General features: G+C 40.5%; 1 protein-coding gene and 1 long non-coding RNA gene across 3 annotated transcripts in view; one reads left to right on the top strand and one right to left on the bottom strand.

Moving 5' to 3' along the window:
• The window catches only part of meis1b (Meis homeobox 1 b), a 56,156-nt gene extending 42,506 nt beyond the window's left edge, over positions 1–13,650 (bottom strand). Inside the window, exons 1-7 of one of the 2 annotated variants that reach the window (XM_026935614.3) lie at positions 12,912–13,650; positions 11,271–11,494; positions 10,138–10,279; positions 9,934–9,984; positions 9,431–9,481; positions 8,604–8,750; positions 1,498–1,609 (exon numbers count right to left, since the gene is read on the bottom strand). In XM_026935614.3, the coding sequence (XP_026791415.1) occupies positions 1,498–1,609; positions 8,604–8,750; positions 9,431–9,481; positions 9,934–9,984; positions 10,138–10,279; positions 11,271–11,494; positions 12,912–12,923 (739 nt within the window). In that variant the 5' untranslated portion in view covers positions 12,924–13,650. The remainder of the gene's footprint in view (positions 1–1,497; positions 1,610–8,603; positions 8,751–9,430; positions 9,482–9,933; positions 9,985–10,137; positions 10,280–11,270; positions 11,495–12,911) is intronic. The other variant, XM_026935610.3, reaches the window with a different exon arrangement.
• A 1,382-nt stretch (positions 13,651–15,032) lies between these two features.
• On the top strand, positions 15,033–17,971 carry LOC113539667 (uncharacterized). Its single transcript, XR_003403951.3, has 2 exons — positions 15,033–15,442; positions 15,632–17,971. It is a non-coding gene; the product is annotated as an uncharacterized LOC113539667 (long non-coding RNA).
• Positions 17,972–21,334: the final 3,363 nt, after the last annotated feature.

Genomic DNA, 21,334 nt, shown 5'->3' with positions numbered 1-21,334 from the left:
CAAAATGAAGCTAGGCAGGGGGGACTGGAGGGGTGGGCGACATTAAAAACCTGCTTATAATTGGACGTATGTGAAAAATGAAGTGCCGGTTTGGTCAATAAAGAGCAAAGGTCAGCAGCAAGTGGTAGCTCCAAACCCTCACAATATGTGCTCATTAAGCAGTCCAATCAGAGTAGGGCAGCCCGTCTGGACCATTAGTCATCAGTCATCTGACCGCCTCGGCTTATCGCTGTCCTTCTCTATCCAGGAGACAGGGGGGAAAAGAGAAAAAGAAAAGCCCAGGACATTGGAATCACCTCTCAGTCATCTGGAATGTAACACGGCTCTTTTATGCTTGCTGCCTTCCCAGGCCCTTGGATCGCCATCCTCACATCGGCTTCAATTATAAATGAAGTTGCTTTTTGCCTACTGTTTATTTGTAACCAGCCTGTCTGCTCCTCACTCTGATCCCCCTCTCAGGACAACAGGGTGCTCATTGCTTATTACAGACTTAGATGTATTATATAGACTCACAAAAGGGAAACTTAATGTTCAGCTTCAGATTTCCACTGGTGTGTCACTGTAGGAGAAAGATTTGCAGGATTTACCGGAGCTGCTCAGACAGGGACATTCCATAGCCCCTGGATGGAATAAAATAGCAAATAAAATTGAGACGCTCTTCCCCTGGATTGTCATCGCCAGCGGCTCCACAAATGCTGTGTCCAGCCAAAGGAAGCCTCATTAGTGTGCACACACTTATCACAACCAGCTGATGGGCTTAAACATTGTGTCCTGCAAAAAGAACACTGTACCATGTGCTTTGGCTTCAACTCTCTTAACTCTTCTCAGCTCCCACTGATAAGCTCATGATCTGGTCTAATGCCAGTAAGATGACTACAGAAAAGACATACATAAATAAGTATGTGTGTACATACAGTACTGTGCAAAAGTCTTAGGCACATGCAAAAAAATGCTGTAGAGCAAAGATGCCTTCAAAAATAATGAAATTAAATATTTCTACATTAAAAAAATACTATAAAGAACAGTAAACAGTAATAAATTAAACAAAATCAATATTTGACGAGCCTTCACTTCACAAAAAAAAAATACTAGTCTCACGTACAATTTGTGCAGTTTTACAAGGAAAGTTTTACTGAGCATCTTGCAGAACCAGCCTCAGTTCTTCAGGAGACTGTTGCACTTGCTTCTTATTTTTGCAGGAAAACCCTTCATGCAGCCTTCATTATGTTTTTTGTCTGAAAAGTGTCTCTATATGTAATATGCTGCTTTCTTTACTGACATACAAAAATTTTTCTGTAACATTAATTTTGTGCTGGAAAACTAATGTTCGGAAATCTAAAATGTTTTTGTACTGAATCAATAATGTAGAAGTCATAAAATAAAAATCTATAACAAAGTTTGTACTAAAAAAATAGGATGCCTAAGACTTTTGCACAGTACTGTATGTTCATACATACAAGCATAAATACAGGCATGATGGATTTTGGGAGAGCTTACCTTGTTCACTGCTGTTGTCGCCGCTGTGTGATGTGTGTCCACCACTGGAGGGTCCTGGCGTGCCCCCGGAGCGTGTTGAAGCTGTGTCATCATGGTCTCTGTTCCATGAGGTCTGCACCGAGAGAAAGGCAAAAAGAACACACAGTCAGGCATCAGGCCACAGGGACACAGTGCAAAGATAACAGCTCACTACACTCCCACATCACAAAAACAGCCAATGCTATCAGATATTCCTCATATAGCTGTTTTTCAAGGGAGCAAATTCTTCCCATGCCATGCACTCTTCACTGTGATGCTCACTCTCTGCAACCATAAGCCTGACATGCAACACACTATTTGGCCCTAAACAGTTTACACTCAATTCACAAAACAGCAAAACACTAAGCCTATATTAAAGCGAATAGCCATTCGTTTTGAACAATTTTTAACAAGACCATGCAGATAGTATGAACCAGACAAATAATGGTCTGATGTTACCAGAGCTAGGAGATCCATAGTTCTGAAGTCGTGATGTGGCTAGACCTATGAGAATCATTGGCCTAAAGCTTGTACCTCCACACATAAAGGCTAAGAGCACAGCAGTGGGAGACAGGGCTGCTCTGCCTCTTCACTTATATCTCAAGCAGAAGGCGTGTAAGTGTGTGTCTCTGTACAAGCTTCTTAGAAAATCAAATAAGAGCCCGACTCTCCTTGTAGAGTAGCAAAAAAAAAAAAAAGAAGACAGAGAAATCTTATTGACAATTCCGCTTAGGTATATAATGGCTTAGGAGTGTCAGCTGTTGGGCGGACGCATGTGGCAAATGGAAAAGACATGAGGATAAAGAGAAAAGGCCTGAACAATGGAGAACTACAGCCTGGGAGCCCTCAGCCCCATGCAGGGTCTGCTCACTCCATACAACACACAACAGATGTTGCCTCTTATCAGTGGGTGTCTCAGCAAAAAGTCTGTGCAAGAATAAAACCTAGGACAGAGCAAGACAGCTCATCTTCCTCTGAACATAACAAAGCTCTATATGATATACTGTTATATATAACACAGCAACAGAACTGCTGAACAATCAACAAGACTAGCTCTAGCTCATTTCACATTTTCTCCAATGATCTGACTTCCTGCAATACTTCCTGTAAAAATACTTCTCCTCCATCTAAAAAAAAAAAAAACGTCGCTTACAATGTATTAGCGTGAAAAGCAAATGCTATTACGATCAAAGTTTAAAAAAAAAATGTATTCAGCAGCATACCAAGTGTATGCTGTAAGAGGTAATTTAGAACATATGCTCAGAGAGAAATCTGTTAAATCAGCTTCAACTCCAGTTATTCAAAATAGAAAGGGAACAAGAGGGAGAGTAAAATTGGATGGAACTTGTATATTTATGGAAAAGAATTGTGCAGCACCCTGTCAATGGAGAACACCAGGCTCACAAACTCCACTGCCCTAACATGTTTTACGTATAACAAATTCCAAATTAAAATATAATTAAGATAAAAATGGCAAACTATGGCATTAACTGTAATTGAACAAAAGAGCAGGCTTGTGGGAGGTTTGCTGCAGAGGCCCATGGGAACGGGGGAGGGTCGTAGCTGAGAGTAAGTGACATCTCCGGGGTACACGCCTATTTATAACCAGCCGGCCACTCCTGGCTACTGCAGATCTGACAGCTAATTAATAGAAAATGGCCGGATCACAGACCAGCCAAATGCACAGTAGCACTCCATCCTTCCAACTAGCCAACCAGAACGAACACACAGGAGCTGGAGGTAAAGGGTGGAGTCTATTAAAACATCACAGAGAGACGAGCTGGTGTGTGTGTGTGTGTGTGTGTGTAGATGGCCGATTATAGGAGACCTGGATGCAGCGGATACACTCCCACTGCACACAACAACACATTTGATATAGTTCACTGTCCTTCTAATGAGTTGGCTGGAATTTCTTCAGTCTTTTTCTCTTCCTTCCCCTCCCCCTACATTCTTCTCTCGCTTTCTCTCTCCCTTTTTCCCTCAGTCCTCTCCCGTGCAGGACGGATTAATTCAATGCTTAATTGTTTAGTAAATTCAATTTTCCACATTCTATTCTGCATAGCTTTAGCTAAAGTTCTTAAACATGTAGCGTGCAGCCCAGGGAGCAGCGTTTGTCATCTGTGCCTACCCCTCTCTCTTTTTCATTACCATTTTCTTCCTTCGCCACTTAATTCGCCATGAACAGATTTTCCTTGCTGGAAATTCTGATTCTGCTATGATCGGTGAGGCATTCCAATCTATTGCATTTGCATTGTGTTTGGGTCTTTCTCACAGAGCACCCCCACATTACACCACCACTCATGCAAAGAATGCTAAATCCCAAACCATTTTTTATCATTAAAAAAAATGTTTTCATGCTGAAAACTACCTTCATTAAATACTTATTTACTTGGTTTTATATACTTGGTTTTACAGAGTTACAGAGAAAAAACTTCACACATATGTGTTTACATTTTCATGCATTCTTGATAGGGCTTCCTCAGAGCACTAGTGTCACTGCACACTGTTTTGTTTTGTTTGCCCCAGTCTTTATCCAGACAACACAACAGATGCAACAAATGAAGTTTGCTTTTTTTCCCCTTCAAAATAGCACCAAACGAGATTTGCAAGGGTACTTGAGCAAACTGACTAACTCCTACTCCCCTGAGAGTCGCTGCTGCTGCTCGGGATTCACACATGAGTTTAGCTGAATGGACGCAGACGCCAAAAAGCAAATCTGTTCTCGATGCTCGCTTATTTGTTTACATGTTTACTGTTATGTGTTGATAAGAGTGAGATCCTGAGCGCGAGTAAGAATGGGGCTTTTAGCTCAGACCCAGTACTAGCTCACTCCAAACTGAAATATTAAAGGATTTTGAAAATGAAAGGATTTTGATAATGGTATGCATGGGGAGAAAAAAAGAGAGAAAGCTAGAACAATCCCCTCCCCCGTTACACCTACTCCAACCCCAAATCTCACAATGCAAAAGAGAGAAAAAAGGAGCAATGGAAAAAGGGGGAAATGTTGATAATTGCTGAAGAAATCTGGTTGGTTTCGGTCTCTGGAGAGAGAAAAATATATCTGCATGGCCTTTGGGTAATATCTACTTTTAGAACAAGTAGAGCCACTCTTAATGGCACCAGAGGATAAGCACACATCTTACTTAATTACAGTAGCGTTGCTTATATATATATATATATATATGAAATGGTTACAAACAGTTTAAAATGCTAAAATATGTTTATGGGTTAATATGATGTTCCTATGATGAGTTATACAGAAAGTCAGAAAGTAAAGTAAACCTACAAACAATCTGTTTGGATCACATGTTGAAGTCTTTTACCCAGAGAAAGGGAGAGAGAGACAAACAAGCCTATAATTTCTTCCTATGGTTATTCACAATCACTGTACTGTTTGGAACAAGGTCTATAAAAAGAGCTCAGCAGATGTAGGCAAAGATGGGAATCTATTAAAGTTCAGAGTATCACAACACAAATCAAACAACAGATATTAAATAAGGAGCAAACAACACTGGTGAAAAGGACAAATGCTGAAGTAGAAGGAGCCTGTTCACTGAGTCCTGTGATTAAGTATATCAGCTCAACCACAAGAGTTAGAAGAAGATGTCAAAGAAACTCTATAGATAAGGAAGAAGGTACATTATTAGCATAAGACTGATATGGTTGCACTGAGAACAATTTATCAAAGAGCAATGGACGCTGTGCACCATTATATAAAAATAGCTTCTTGCCTGGGGCAAATTCTATTTTAAAATATATATTTAGAAAATCAAATAAAAAAAATTACATGGAGAGGTGGCACAGCACTGACCTTGTGATAGACATACACGAATATTCAATAAATCTGCATTTGAACTTTATTGAAGCTATGCAGTAATGTCCATATTATCCAGTTCCTAAATTCATGTCTGTTTTTTTTTTACTATTCGTAGCATTTGATAATACCATGCAACATTCCATTGTAAGTGCAAAAAAAAACCCCAAAAAAAACAGTCATCTCTTTCTATCACTTGCTGAATTGTCAACAACAAACTATATTTGCCCAGAGAAAGAGAGAGAAATTCTATCCTATAATTTCTGCCTATGGTTATTCACAATCACTGAAACATCAAACATTGTGCAAAGTCCAAAAAAGGAACTCAGCAAATGGAGGCAAAGAAGAGAATTTATCGAAGTTCAGAATATCATAACACAAATCAAACAGCAGATATTGACCAAGGAAAGAGTCACTGGTGAAGAGGACAAATGCTGTTCTGAACAGATTTCACTCAGTCCAGTGCTAAAACATATCAGTCCAACCGCAAGAGTTAGAAGAACTCAAAGGAACTCTCTAAATATGGACGCATGGACATTCATGCAATTAATGCAAGATAAGACTCATACGCTTGCGAGGTTTTAGCAACATACAATGGAAACTACCTCAGAATTCTATGCAACAAGTGTCCTGCCAAAGACGTCCTGTATGTGTGTAATGATCAACAAATGCTGCTCATGCAAATATCCTGACACCCTTTGCTCAACTTTCCAGACTGAGCATGAGGCATAAAGCAAAAGGCATGATGTAAACGAGTCACCAGAAGTCTCCACCACTAAAACGGTTCATGATATAACACAAGACAATACGGATAAGAGTCTTTATATGGTCATGGTTTACATTAGGCTCACACACTGTATATTGTTTTGGCAAGTTCCCAAGTGTTCACTTATAGAGTTGAAGGAATTTTCAAAATGTTCAAAATTCAGAAATTATAGACAGCAAGTTCGGTTGCATTTCATACAAATAAAGCTGTAATATACGACCATAAACAGCTGTAACCTTAGCTGTGGTAACTTTTCACACGAGTTTTGTACAGCTTGTAAGAATAGTGACCCATGCAGTGCGCAGTGTACAGTGTGAGCTGTAATGAAGTCAGCACTGCTGCTTGGTGAGGAAAGGGTTAAGGAGTCTCTGCTAGGCACCTGAGGGGGAAAAAGAGCCTCGCGTTTATCAGCGAGCTCTGAACGTCAAACCGTCCAAACTTTCCAAACTGGCTTGGCTGCATTCACACGCCAGTCGAGATCTGCCGACTTTTTAACCTCTTGCTCCTTTTGTGTTGTTGGGAGGCGCCGTTCTTCTTTCACTGCTCACAGTCCGTGCAAAACAACGGCGGCCTGCAGCTCAGACATTACTGCCACGATGCCTGGGCGCACAGAGAGCGAAAAGCCAGAGTCTCATCAATTCTGTGTACACTCCGCCTTCTGCATGAGTCTTCTTGCCGGAATAAATTGGTTTATGAATAAACGAGCACCCTTGCTCCTTCTTTTGCAGAATTTGCACGAAGAACATTTTCTCTAGTCCAACTCAACTACATGCCCGAGGGCACATATTAAACATACATATGGAGGAGAGAATGCACACGCAAGGCCAGTGTGTGAGGGGTGTCACTGCGTAACATATACACATAGATATAAAATACAGAGAAGAAAAAAATAGATTCAACTCAATAGATGCGTTAAAACTTGCATTGTCACATGCAATTACTTTAAGTTTAAAAATTCACAGAACTTTTAAGAGACTTTAATAGCAATAATACGTCCATCTCAAACCCCATATTAATAGCTAATAGGACCAGCCTATGTCAATATGGGATAATGCACGCTATTCTAGGCCTATGCGGTGGATATAGCCATACACAGAATTAGCGCTCTCCTTATCTCGGAATTAAAAAAAAAAAAAAAAAACATGTCAAGCGTCAATTAACGTTTGGCGCATGAAAACTTGATCACTTCAGCTTTGACATTTTCACAAAGCGGTGTAAACACAATTCTCGCCTAGATATTTAGTTCAAAACCACCATCAAGGAAAATATAGGCCACATCTATAATTCTAAAGTCAATTAAAGATCTGAATTCGTGCCCCCAAGCACAGCATAAATTGCTCTTGTCAAGTGATATACCTAGATACCCCTGGGTGTTCTTATGGGCCTCAGCTATTTCTATCACTAAAAGTCATCTGCTCCAAAGAAATCTGTCTGCTCGGAAATCCTTGCGAATGTTAGCTACCTCTCCTCTGGGTAACAAAAAAAAAAAAACAATGGAAGGCACAATATTTAATCTGGACTTGGAGTTTGGTGAAGGCTGTGTGTGAATCTGTTCATTAACATTAATAGAAGTGAGATGGCGGCCAGAGGCCGTTTCATTTGGTAATGAATAGAGCAGCACGCCAGAGTTTTCACTCATCGCACAGCTACAACTGGTCAGGGCCTTACCCGATCACTCGACCATATGGATCTAAATGATTTAGCCTAACCGCCTCGTTACTTTTTATGTAGGCGAATCTGTCTCTTCCCCTTAATATGAGCACTTATCTTTCCTTATCCACTAGCCCTCGCTGGACCCGTACATCTTATTAAAATTGCTCGCACCGTATGTTAGATTTTAAAGAGATAATGCCCCATCGTCAAAGTTTGGGAAACGTCAATACATTTCGTGCCAACGTCCAAACCGGTATTCATACTGCTATGTCAGTATATCAGTTAGTACTAAATAGAATATCAGTAGCTCAGGATAACATTTAGTAGCCTATAGTTCCGGTCCATAGCCTAAACTTTCTGAAATGACCTGCGGATCCTGCAGCAGAGCTGCACACGAAGAGCAACGCAGTGCAGAAATCACCCAGAAATCACTGGCATGAGCCCCGACACAGCACCTCAGCAGCTAGTCTCCAGCGCCTCGCACCAGTGCTCTCACGAGAGTTCTACCTTCACACACTACTCGCCCTCTGGTTGCTTTTGCGATCATATTCAGCACCTCTGAATATTATTTGGGCTCGTTAAAAAAGAGAAAAGATTTAAAAAAAAAAAAAGAAAAGAAACGCGACGGGAGAGGGCTAAATTAAAATCGACACGAAGCAGGTCAAGTTTGTGGCAATGCTTTCACAAGTTAATCCCCTCAGGTCGGATCCGGGATCAAACCCTAATGAAGCGATAATGGCTACATTATTCAAATGTTCTCTCTTCATTCCGACGCAATCCGAAAAGCCTTAATCGCATGCAAATAAGCGCGAGCGAGCAGAGTGACCCCTGAAACGCAGAGAGGCGCCACTGTACCTGATCCAGCGGCCCCGACGATCTCGTGATTTCCTCGCTATCCGACTTAGATCCTCCTTCTCTCTCGTCTATTACCAGGTCTATGGGCATCTTGCCCTTCAGACAGCTGATATACCGGTGGCAAAAGTTGTCACACAGCTCGTGCACCTAGAGGAAAATGGAAAAAAAAAAAAAAGACAAATCAGTCAGCTGAGCTAAAGCCAGCAAATCCACAGTTCCAACTTTATTTTAACCGACAAAATAGAGATATCACATCACAATTGACAATGACAAGAGCTACACACCATACTCAACACCCGTATTAAATTCATCTGCTCCCTGGTCTCTGGTCATTACGGACATAACCTACTGGAGTGGCGTTTAAGGTGAAGACTTTAATTGCGTCTAGTTATTTCATTACTGCCTCCTTTCATTAGTAAACCGCCTCTCTGCCCACTGAGCCATGCAATCAAAAGGAAATCTGCATATTCCTAAATACATGACCATGGGAATGAAGCATCGCACAGCATAAACCACACGTTATTATAAGTGGCCTTGCATTCAAAATGTTTGTCAGATAATTTGACCCTTCTCCGGGACGCAGTGAGACAAGGTCCATCAGAACTCAGCGGCCATGTCTTAGACCAGTTTCTGAAACTTACAACATCATTATATCTGCGTCTTAATGAAAATCCACTTTTAGCTGTCCTGCACTGCACTTAACGTCATATGAGGAAATAAACATCAGTATTTATTTTGACCCTATAATTGTAAAGTGCTAGAAGAATATAAATAAATGTCTGAGAATTGAATAAAATATAGAATTGGGAAGTTCTGCTTTGCATTACCTTCTCCAGCTCCAAGAGATGAAACCGTAAAACTTGTATGGCTTGTATCATCTAAAAAAAAAAGAAAGAGATAAAGACTTTCTCCCAAATGAACGATGACATATGTGCAAAATATTACAAGGGCAGAAAATTATTGAAAATGAATGCTAGCTTATGTGCAATTTACCGCCAGGAAAATGAATAGGCTGTGCAATTTAAAATACTATGTGTAAGCGAGTGAAGACTTGAGTCCGACACAGTAAATATGCCAAGTGTGTTTAAATGCATAGCGACTATGAAAAACAAAAAACCCCTACCGATTTAAATAATTGTTTTTTCTAAATTGCAGGACGCAATGGTGCAGAGAAATTCATTTGCATAAAAAACTTTATTTTAAAAAAGGTGAAATCGACCAGTCCAACACGAGGAACTGAATATTTCCTGCTATTATTAGCCTAATGCATTAATGTGACCCTACTCACAGAACATACTCAACACTATAAAAGCAAACTGCTGGCACTTACCAAATTATCGAGCTCGGGATTTGATGAGAATAATGGCTTTTCTGCTCTGATCTGGAAGGAAATGTTAACGCATATGTTATACAATACATCTAAAATAAATCCATGAGCACTTCATTATTTTAAATGTTCATACTGGGCAAAATCACAGAATTATCAACTATGCAATCTGTGCTTATTACTCAGAGTGAACTTGTTTTTGTGAACCTGTTTGGCGAACACGGCGATGTCCTCGTTGAAGGACTCGGAGGAACACACGTCTCCTCCGGCCACGCCGGGCTCCCGAGGCGTGCACGTCGCTAACTCACACTTCTCAAAAATCAGCGCTAGCAGCGGGAAAAGGGGGTGCCTAAAGAAATCCAAATCACACTGTCACCTCAGGGGGAAAAACTTGCAATCAACACACACAAAGTTACAATTAACAAGTGCAAGTTTAAATACTCCACTGCTTTAATTGTGCGCAAAGCCCAGCCTTGCTATTATGTAGTATATATGTTATATGAAAAATCCCATAGGCTCAAATCATAAATAGCCTGTAATACAACAAATGTATTGTAGACGTGCAATTATTAAAAGAGGTTAAAAGGAGTGCTGAGCCGAGTTTAGACCTAACACGCTTATAATTACACAAGGCTATTCTGGCCGTGCTAGTGTTTCATTCATTATAAATGAAGGTATATATTATAGTTTGTTTTTTGACAATGAATATCACTCAAAAACAAAAATGAAAGTTCATAATATTTTGCAGTTTGTATATTGTATATTATTATTACTATTATTATTATTATTATTATTATTATTAATTGCTGTATAATTGTTGATGTTGTTTATGGGTGTGTAAAATAATTAGTTAGCTGCGCATAAGTAAACTTAAACTTCAAGACAGAGGGTTCAACTGATATCATGTACAAAATTAATTATTGTTGCAGCTTAACTGGTCGACCGAATAAACTACATTTGGAGAAGCGTAATTCAACAAATAACACTAGATTACTCTATTCTATTCTATTCTATTCTATTCTATTCTATTCTATTCTGTTCTATTCTGTTCTATTCTATTCTCCTCTAGATAAAGGACTATAGGCCTGTACAATATAACGGGGTCCCACACACAAGACAAACAAATAACCAGTCGAATGAAGAAAGCGTGAGGGAAAAGACGTGAAAAGAGATATTCACATTGCATTAGTAAACTGCACAAACTCCTTTTAACCTCCGGGCGCAATATAATGATGGAGTGGCAAGTGCTTTTTGTGCTATAGGCAGGTCGGATAATGAAATGCGTGTTTGTGTGCGTGTGTGTATTCTGAGTGTGTGTTTTGGGGGCCGTATAGTCGTACCCGTAAATGGCGTCCTTGTCTCTCTTGAGCGCGTCGTTGACGGACGCTCCCATTGCGGGTGCCATGGCGTTGGCGTGCGCAGCGTGCGGGTACTGGTGTGCGTGCAGTGGCGGCGCGTGGTTCAGGTGCACCGCCTGCATGGGCCGCGCGCCGCCGTGCGGGTCCCCGTACATGGTGCTCGGGATCCCGACGCCGTCCATGCCGTAGTGGGGCAAGTCTTCGTACTGCACACGACACACACATTTAGCGAGTGGGCCATGTGCGCTCAGTATTCCTCCCTCTTAAACATCATAATAAACATACTCGAAAATAGGCCGAAAATATCACTCATGAAAAAAACATGCTTTTTTACAAACGCATTTTTGAAGAGAAAGTAGAGAATGCAGTCAGGAATGTCCTGTCAGCGCGCGCTGCCTCTAACTGATGTGAAATAGCATTTGTTAAAATTAATATACTGGTGGTTTGTGAGGCGCAAAGTGTGAATTTGTTGTCCTAAGTAATAAATAGCAGCAGATTTATACCTACATTTAGTCCACATTACAACCGGGGTAATAGTGCTGTTTAGATTATTTAAAAACAACCAAAGTAACATTTGTCAGATTGTGTTTAATCTCCCATGTGTGTTTTTATTATGACAAATGCAAATAAAAGTGTAAGACTATGGTACAGTTCATCTAATAAGGATCATTTTTGTTTTGTATGCAATTACGCTTTAAAGCGTTTACATGTGTTATGCCACAAACACAGTGAATGAGTTCAGATTGTTTTAACTTAAATTAAAAAATATATAGAACGCGTAAAATGTTTTGGGGAAAAACTAATAACCTAAAATTTGGCCTGTTCCTTTTAACGAATTTATATGAAAGCCAAACGTTAATTATTCATCGTGATAGCAGAGAGTGACAGGACGATAGCAGCGAAAGTGTTCACAATGGGAATTAACACATGCACAAATCTGGAAAGGTGTAAACACGCTTAAAATTCACATTGCAAGCAAAAGGTCAGCGGCTTTCAATAGTGTGTGAGTTCTGCTTTCAAACTGTTTACAGGCTGATTTTTCAAACGTAAGTGGGGCTTGACATAATTTGATAACACTTTAAACTAACATTTTATAGCTAATGTTCACAAAAGTCCATTAATATTCAAATGCTGAAATAATTGGGCCATATTTTTCCATATTTTATATAATTGTTATTGGTTATCATTATCTCTTTGATTACTTTGATTAAATTTTACTAAAGTATGTAAGATGGCTCGACTTACTAACTAAAGCTGGCAGATTGGAGTGGTGAATTTCTAAAGATCCACACAGGGAAGACTGAGCTGGTCTCATCGCTCCCTGCCTCACTTTCACTGAGATTGTCTACAGGTCGTGATTATTTTCACCAACAGCTGAAGGACACTGTGAAGCTAGACTCTGTGTTTTAAAAGAGTAGATAAAGCGAGATCCATGCGTGAAGAAAACTAGTGCATCAGCGACAGTAAACCTAAACCTGTAAGTTGCCTGTGAGAAAGGAGAGAGAGAGAGAGCAGAGCAGAGCAGAGCAGAGCAGAGCGCCACTGTCATCGGCCACGTCTCAACGCTCGCATCGGACCGCGTTTACCAAGTTGGAGAAAGTTTTGCGGATCAGCTGTACGTACCCGCTGCGCCATCGCCCTCCACTCCCTCAGCTTCGTTCAACGCAAAATATATTCCCTAAGAGGCCAGGTTGAAGAAGCAATGAGAACGCAGTTTCCGAGGGAAGCAGGGTTTTTGTTTGTTTGTTTGTTTTGTTTTGCTTTGCTTTTTCAAAAACAAAAATCCAAACGCCTCTTTCAAGCAGTCCTTCACATCAACTTCAGCCAAACACGACCAACACGACCAGGTCCTCCTCCTTTCCCCGCCGGACAGCGACGAAAAAGCGAAAGAATCTTCTTTCCCAGACCTTCTATGAAAATACACCCCTCAGAGCCAGCTAGCGAGTCCCATGGCTTTTTGCCACTCGGCCTGTCAATCAGAGGCAAGCTTGTCAAAGTGTGGAATAAATGATGATCCTCCGCCGCGCTTCCACCGGTTAGCACACCTCGCGACAACGCTGCTCGTAAAAACGCGCGCAAAAAATCAAGCTCTTGTGTGTCTCTTTTGGTCGCTCGCTTCTCCCGAGTTGATTTTTTATGCAAAAGCTTCTAAATAAGCTGGAGAGGAGGTGGGGTGAGGATTCTGGCTTAGTTCTTCTTAAAGGAGCCACGATCGATCCTGCGAGCCGCCTTTGCCGCTCGTGCACAGCTAATGTGTGTGTGTGTGTGCGTGTGTGTGTGTGAAACGCGGCAGCGCGCTGAATCTGGACCAGACTGCCGAAACCCGGAAGTAGTGGTGGCCATAACAGGTCGCGCCTTCCACAACGCAGTGGGCTACAGCAAGTGGCTCGCGGAGAAGGGGGTAGTGTGTGTGTGTGTGTGTGTGTGTGTGTGTGTGTGTGTGTGTGTACGATTAACTGGGAGAAGTACTAAGCTATGTAAGAGTGGGTTTATTTGGACACCACGATCTCATTCACATCTATTCAAAACTGCCAACGCCCTTCTGATTCATTCTAATGTAACATATGATAGCACGCTATAATATAACTCAAAACTAGTCATATAACTAGTGTACATGCATGTAAACCAACACTGCCAACAGGACACGCAGTAATGCCCAGAAGCGGGATCAGCGGATGTGCAGCGCAATAAGTCTACGATTTGGCATTGTTATTTTGCATAGGCTACCGTAATATTCCAGTAAACATCAGAATGGCAATATGTCCTGCCTGTAGTTTATGTTGGCTACAGTGAGAGAAGAGCTTTAATCTGAATGCGTACTGACATGTTTATAGCTCAATACACCACATGAACTTATGCGGGTTTGTACCACGTCTCTGATTCACTGATTCGCAGTAGTACTACTTAACTGCAGCTCACAGAACGTCCTAAGAGGTAAAATGTGAGTCAAGTAAATCTTGAATTTACACATGTATATGTGGAAACTATCTCCTCATCCAGCCTGTCCTTCGCGCTCTAATCTAACTACCAAGATCTAACTACACCCCCCACCACCCCACCCCCCCGGGGGATTGGAAATGGGCTGCTCCAGCCCTGCAGGATATTAGAGTTGGGTACAGTGACCAGTGGCAGTGAGGACAGCGATACAAGTCATCTAGCAATGCTGACCTGTTATTAATTGATCTGTCTACTCGAGGCTAAATAAGGAAAAGGTAATAGAAATATAATACAAACTCAAGCTAACACATACTCCAAATGTTGGAGTAACACATACTCCAAACACACACACACACACACACACACACATGCACAGTATGTGTGATAATATCCTGGATTGTTATTTGAAATCTGCACCTAAACAATAAAAGAATTAATACTACAATATCTGACAACACTCCATTGTCTGTTAGCCTAATAATTTTCATTAAGCAGCAGCATGAATTAGGCGTTAAGTAGAGATTCTGTAAAGAGTAAGAGTGCTCTGTGTTTTAGATAGCATACTTCAAATATATTATCAATAGTAAGCAGATTTAATCTGTCAATATAACATGTGCGAGCACATGGCTCTGAATGTTTGTGTTTGGGCTCCCACACTCCCACGTGGATGGTAATATACGTGTATGGGAGAAATATGGGAGAAAAGCAAACGTGTAAAAGCAGAAGTCAGTGCTTACAGCTTGCAGTGTGAGAGCGCATAGGTGTGCGTGAAAGCGATGGCCGGTGACGAGGTGTGGATAAAGATGATCCAAAGAGCAGCTGTCATCGGGCTGTGCCTAGAAACATTTCACAAAGCAGCACTGAGAGTTTGCACACCGGAGAGAGGCGAACTCTAGCAAGAGCAAAATAAGGGCCAGTCGCTTCAGTTTTACAGACACCAAATTATGATTCATCTCCAAACCTCTCGACAAAGTGACAGAGTGCGTCCCAAACCGCACACTAAATAGTAAGTGAAAAGAGTAATCCAGGGAAGGTTTTGGACGCAGCCGCAGAGTGCGCGACGTTCTCTCTCTCTCTCTCTCTCTCTCTCTCTCTCTCTCTCTCTCTCTCTGTGTGTGTGTGTGTGTGTGTGTGTGTACACGGCATTCGGGTAAGAAATGAGGATTCCTGTGACCGCTAAACTGAACGACACTCAATAGATTACATCAGTTCGGGACGTGAGTAAATTTTCTTTTACGAACTGTTTAATGTGTTGAGTGAGATGATTTAGTATGTCAAAGTATTACCGTTTATGAGGCTTTAAAACTGAGATGTTGAAGTTTCGAATTGGATCCGAGAGTGCGGCTATTAGCTGATTTCTTCCCAAATGTCACGGTATTTGCTCAGATCTGAACCATTATTTGCAGGCGGCTGCGTGTGTTTTCACATGGTGGGCTATCTGCGCTCAGCTCGGACGTGTATCCCGGCTTAAAGATGACATCTTAGCCAAACGCTTAACTGCCGTCACACCACGCCAACAGCATTATAAAGTCATTAGGTTGCCTCAATTAGCGGCTATAAAAGGAGCACAACGTGGGCAAGGACTTTCGCTTTAACTTTTCTTTAACTGAGGCTCAGCGCTGTGTGACGCGCATCAGTGAGTAAATACCGTCATTTAAGTCCATTTGTTTACGAGGAGCTTTTACACTGAAGGTGCAGAAACTTTGGGAATACGGGCTTGGAAGCCATTCATAGGTAAACTGAGTGCTATACAAGTAGGCTAAGGGTGTTTTTGTTGTTGTGTTTTTTTTTGTTGTTGTTGTTGTTTTTTTTTTGTTTTTTTTATGACATACTAAATTTGCACGTGTAGATTCCAAACTCGGATACACTTTTGTTATTGCTATACAGGCAAACCTTTGTTACACTGATAAATAAAATGCTAATAAAAATTAAAATAGTTTAAAATAGTCACGGGGAAATTTCTTTCAAATGTGCTGAAACATTAATATAATCTGTAAGGCGCGTTCATTGAGGGAAATTTAAATGTCTTGAAATTTTGCACAAGTTTAATATGGAACCTTTTTAAAATTTATTTATTTATTTATTTTTTTGCCAACTGACATTTTGACATTTTTGGAAAGTAATTACAGTCGTCAAGCTTCCCCGTTATTCAGCGTGTTCTTCCCCGTGTGCTCCTCGCATAAGCGCGTGGGAAAGTGTCGGTGCTGGAGAGCAGGGGAGCTGCGCGGTACTGAGCAGGTGTGAGGTGGCTGTTTTCCGCCTGGCCAGGAAATGACTGGGACACACTGCATCTGTTTGTACATCAGCATCCGAACTGTACAAATATTCAGCTAATTCAGACAGCACACTTTTACTTCACATTCAAAAACACTGAAATCTGTGAATTAATAGCTGCGTTGAGGTAAAAGAGTAAGACTAACATTAAATTATTACATCCTAGAACATTAAATTGGGAATTCATATTTTATATAAATTGTCATATGTAAATCGGCGTAATATATACACTAAAAGTAGGTTATGTACCTAATGAAACTAGCAGCCTAGTAATATCAGATACTTTAAAACAAAACCTCCTGTAGGGAAAGTAAGAGCAGCTGAAAGTCGGATTATGTTTGAGAACTAAACGCAAGCTAGAACACAAAGCTATGAAGTGATTAAACCATTAAAACAGACATTACAACCACTGGCAGTTTGGCCAGATTATTTAATGATGGTGGATTATAGATGATGAAATAACTACGCGGAAGAAAGAAAACTAGTCTATTTGATTGGTTACTTTTTTTTTTTTTTTTTGGCAAAGAATTTCATAAAAGAACATTATAAATGTATTAGTGGCGAAAACTGTAATGAGCTGAAATTTAAATTTTAAGAGATCACTTAATCAAAATATCCCAAAAAGCCTGAGCGCTGTTAGACTTGCAGTAGAAAGTAAACAAGGTCCTGAAGACAAACTGTTGCTGTGGAGCTTCAGCTGGATCATGCGCGCCTCCTACCGGCTGCACCGGGAATGGCCTTTTCAATAAAACACGGACAAGCTCTGAAAAGATCATTTGCAGGCATGTGTGTAGTTACAACTCGAACAATTGTGAAATTAAATACTGTGCAGTCTAGCTGAGGCATGAAAGTAAGAAAAAAAAACAACAACGAATTATCCCTTTATGTACACTATAATCCATTTCTTTTTCAAACGTTGCGTAAAGCATGGGAAATTAAGATGAGTCTGCTCTTGACCTGTTCACCGTGTATTAAATTACAAATTCCTAATAATAATATTTTATTCGGGCAAATGACATTTTCATTTATGTGTGTTTATTTTTACAGCGTAATTAAACGCTGCGTTCTAATATCTAATAAATCATAAGCTCGACTGGGGCTGGAAAAATTAGTTTTAAATATGATGTTTTTACATGTGAAAATCTCTCTCAGACTGAAACATAAGCATGGACCTTCATACTGAACCCTGCTATGAGATTCGCGTAAAATGAGATGAAAAACAAAGCTTGCTCAAACGTTGTTTTGTTTGCTTCTGTGTAGTTTTATAAGTATTGTCTTTGGCTATGCTGAAACAGGGCTTAATTATTCGCACCAGAAGAGCTGTAGACACAAAAGACTTTCTGCTCTTGACAAGAAACGTGTGGAATGAAGTAATTATATAGATAAACTGTAACTACACAAATATCTTCCTCATAATAGTGTTGTAAGTGTAGCTAATTACATTACACGCAAAAAAAAAAAAAAAACTAGAATTAAATAAATATGTTCTTCCTTTCTTACTTTCTAAATGATATAAATAAGGTTTGCAGGTTTTGTAATTTAAAAGTGAGATAAAAATAGTTAAATCTCTGGCTTCATTGTGTAGCCTTTCTGCATTACTCTCTCCCCCTCTGTCTCTCAGCTATAAGCGCCAAAACATTTGTCACTTGAGGTATTATTTCAGGTGTGCTAATGGGATCACAGCCACAAGAGAGGAGAAGGAAAAAGAGACAGAAAGCAAGGGAGCAGGAGCAAAAGAGAGGCAGAGACTGTTGGATTAGTGTGAGATCATATGACTTAGGTCCTGTCTGTGCATATGTGGCTTATGAAGCACAGGCTGGCAAAAAGTGAGAAGAAGAGACCCTTGCCCTGCATAAGAAAGAGCGAGAAGAAAAGGGGGGAAAGAGAGAGAAAGAGCATGACAGCACTACAGAGGGCCTGCAAAGCCTAGGCCAATCACAAAGTGCAGGGACAAGTCTCACACCTCCCAAGGAGGCTGTGAATTGATCAGCACCTCAGAGAGTGGGAGAGGAGAAGAGAAGGTGAGGGGGGTGGAGTGGGAGATAGCAGGAAAAAGGAGAGAGTACAAGTAAGGGAGAGAATGAAGGAGCCAAAGAGTGCCTTTGCAGAGAACGTGTGAAGATCCATATTTCCCTGCAAGGACGCAAAGAGGAGCCAGGCCTGGACTCAGGACAGCAGCAGCCCGCTATAATGATCCCAGTCTGCACACCCAGATTTCTGGTATAACACCATCTACTCCTGACGGATCACACCTCCTGTCCATCAAGGCCTCTGCCCCTCCACCAGCACACACTCTAGAATTAGAGGCTGATTCTAGAACAAATGCACAGCTCCCACTGACACCTGCTCACACAACAAATGACATGCCAGGGGCTGAATGCGCCATTTCTATCACCAAAGGCTGAGTCTATTTTCTCCATCCCCAAACAAACACGATGAGGGAGGGCTAATGAAGCCGTGAGAGTGTTGCTCAATTCACCAGGAGGTGAGAAATAGAGGATATATTGGCCAAATGAAGTTCTGCCACCTCTGTGAGAACAACAGGGAAAGTGTACGTAGCTGTAGTCTATGTATACATTAGATGTTCCAATATTAATCAAATATTAATAAAGATTAAGATAATTGGCATTCATGTTTTTTTGTTTTATTTACCAAATAATACCAATTTATCTCAATGTGTATATGCATAAATACTTCATTTATTTGTTTGTTTGTTTGTTTTAATATCTTATCTTCAAGTTGTTTTATAACTATAAATTTTATATAACTGTGGATTGTTTTATTCTTTGTCTAATTTTTAAACTTTTATGTAAGGTAGACTTTAAGATTTTGAACTCAAAATGAAAAGTGCTATATAAATAAAGATTATTATTATTTGAATACAGAAGTTCCTTTGAGTGTAATGTTGAAGCAGCCACAAGTGTTAAAGTCCCTTGGGGGCCACACTCCTGCCCTGGGGTAGGCCACACTCACAGAGGCTCCTGACCCAACCACTCCACGCTTTGATTGCAGACCCTCTCGACTAACAATGGTCTGAATGAGATCTGATGCAAAGGGTCTCTTTCAGTCCCTAAAGGAAACCAAACCCAAAAAGAACAGAGATGGGCTTCTAATAGAGAAGTTGGCCAATGTGATGCATTCAGTCATGACTCCCCTCACACACCTCTGCTAGATCTTACATCCACAGTCAGACCTACTTTTCTTGATCCCTATTGTAGTGTGAACTTTCAGTCATCTCAAAGGTAAAGCATTCCATGTATGTAATTAAGAAACTATATCCTTAAATAGTAAATTGCTATTATAAAAATAGCATATAATAGAAATGCACTGGCCACTAAAGTTCTAAAGCACAGCAGATCACACTATTACACCATAAGGTAAAATCATTTAAAAAAAAAAAAAAAACAGTAATGGAATTTACACCCTCTAGTAGACATGCTCCATTCTGTGTGAAAGTGGGAAAGTTCATGACAAAGAAGCAACACCTTGCACTGAAGCAGTTGCCATGTGAGTGAGGTCACCACAAGCACCAGTTGAACTCTTGTTAAATCAGTTAACAATGCAATGATCAGGTGATAACAAAGATATGGTAATGCCATGCCACCCCAAAACACACAAACACACTCAGCAAAGAGGCTGAGGTCCTCTTGATAGCTGAGCTGTAATGACAAACAAAGACCAGCCCTTTGGTTTTTTCACTGCTCAAAGCATGAAGTTATATGATGTTGCATAAAGTGATCTAGAGCGCATGCTATATCTCTTTTGAGAAAAGTGGAGGGAAAAATCAGCGGCAGTTCATTTGAAGGGCATGTATGACTGAATTTAATTATTGGTTTCTCCAAGAAGTAGCATTGGTTACTCAAGCACTGCTTATCTCCTCAGCAGAGTCAGGAAAGGCTGAGGGCATCTGGAGGTCATTTGGCATTACACAGATCCCCCATCCCTCTCTTGGCAGTAATAAACAGAGTGCAGGACAAACCTCTGGATTATCAGTTCTCTTAATGGACTCTGTGTTGAGTATATGTTGTGGCTCAGATTTCTATCTTTGCCAGCAGACTACCTGGTCACAAAGCAAATGCAACACTGCCTGAAAATACATATGCTGTAAGATAACATAAATGCCTCCACATACAAATCAACAGCATTTAGTTTTTAACACCCACTATTCAAACAGGCTGCCATAATTAAAATGAGCCATTTTTTCCTGGCTTATTTCTTGCTTTCATCCTAACACCTGGTCTCCAGAAGCACAATGCACTGGTGTCCTTGCGTTTGGCTAATTGAACTGTAAACTCATGCGCGCCTCTCTGTTCATTTGGCCCTGGCTCCCAGCAGCTGATTTATCGGCAGGGATGGCTATGCGCATCAGCTAAAAGCCATCCTGTAAATCACAGGCCTTCTCCCTCAATGCTTTCACCACTTCATTAATTTAAGATATCATTATGGCCACTGGTGACATAACTCTGAACAATGGTACATGCTTAAGATATTAATCTGCACACTGCAACAAAAAGCACCTCTGTCTCTCACTGCTTGCTTAGTTCTCATCACTGATTTACATTGTGAAAGTGAGGCTGGCTTGATTTAAGGCCTGTCTTTTAAAGATAACAGGCTATCACAGTTTTACACCCCTGTCAAGACTACATGAAGAATTACAAATAAAAAGGCCATGTTTACATCTACAATATTGTTCCATAGAGTGTGAAAGTTCATTTTCGTATTGTAGCATTACAGAAAAGATCCCAAGAAACTGGAAACAATTATTATATATTACTTACAGTAAAAATGGGCCATACTTACAATTGTGTAGATAGTTTCGTTAAACCCCTCAGAAA

The sequence above is a fragment of the Pangasianodon hypophthalmus genome, chromosome 3 (genome assembly GCF_027358585.1).
Source record: "Pangasianodon hypophthalmus isolate fPanHyp1 chromosome 3, fPanHyp1.pri, whole genome shotgun sequence".
In the NCBI taxonomy this organism is placed as follows: Eukaryota; Metazoa; Chordata; class Actinopteri; order Siluriformes; family Pangasiidae; genus Pangasianodon; species Pangasianodon hypophthalmus.
The sequence above is the reverse complement of the archived record's forward strand: the minus strand, read 5'-3'. Positions and strand labels throughout refer to the sequence as shown.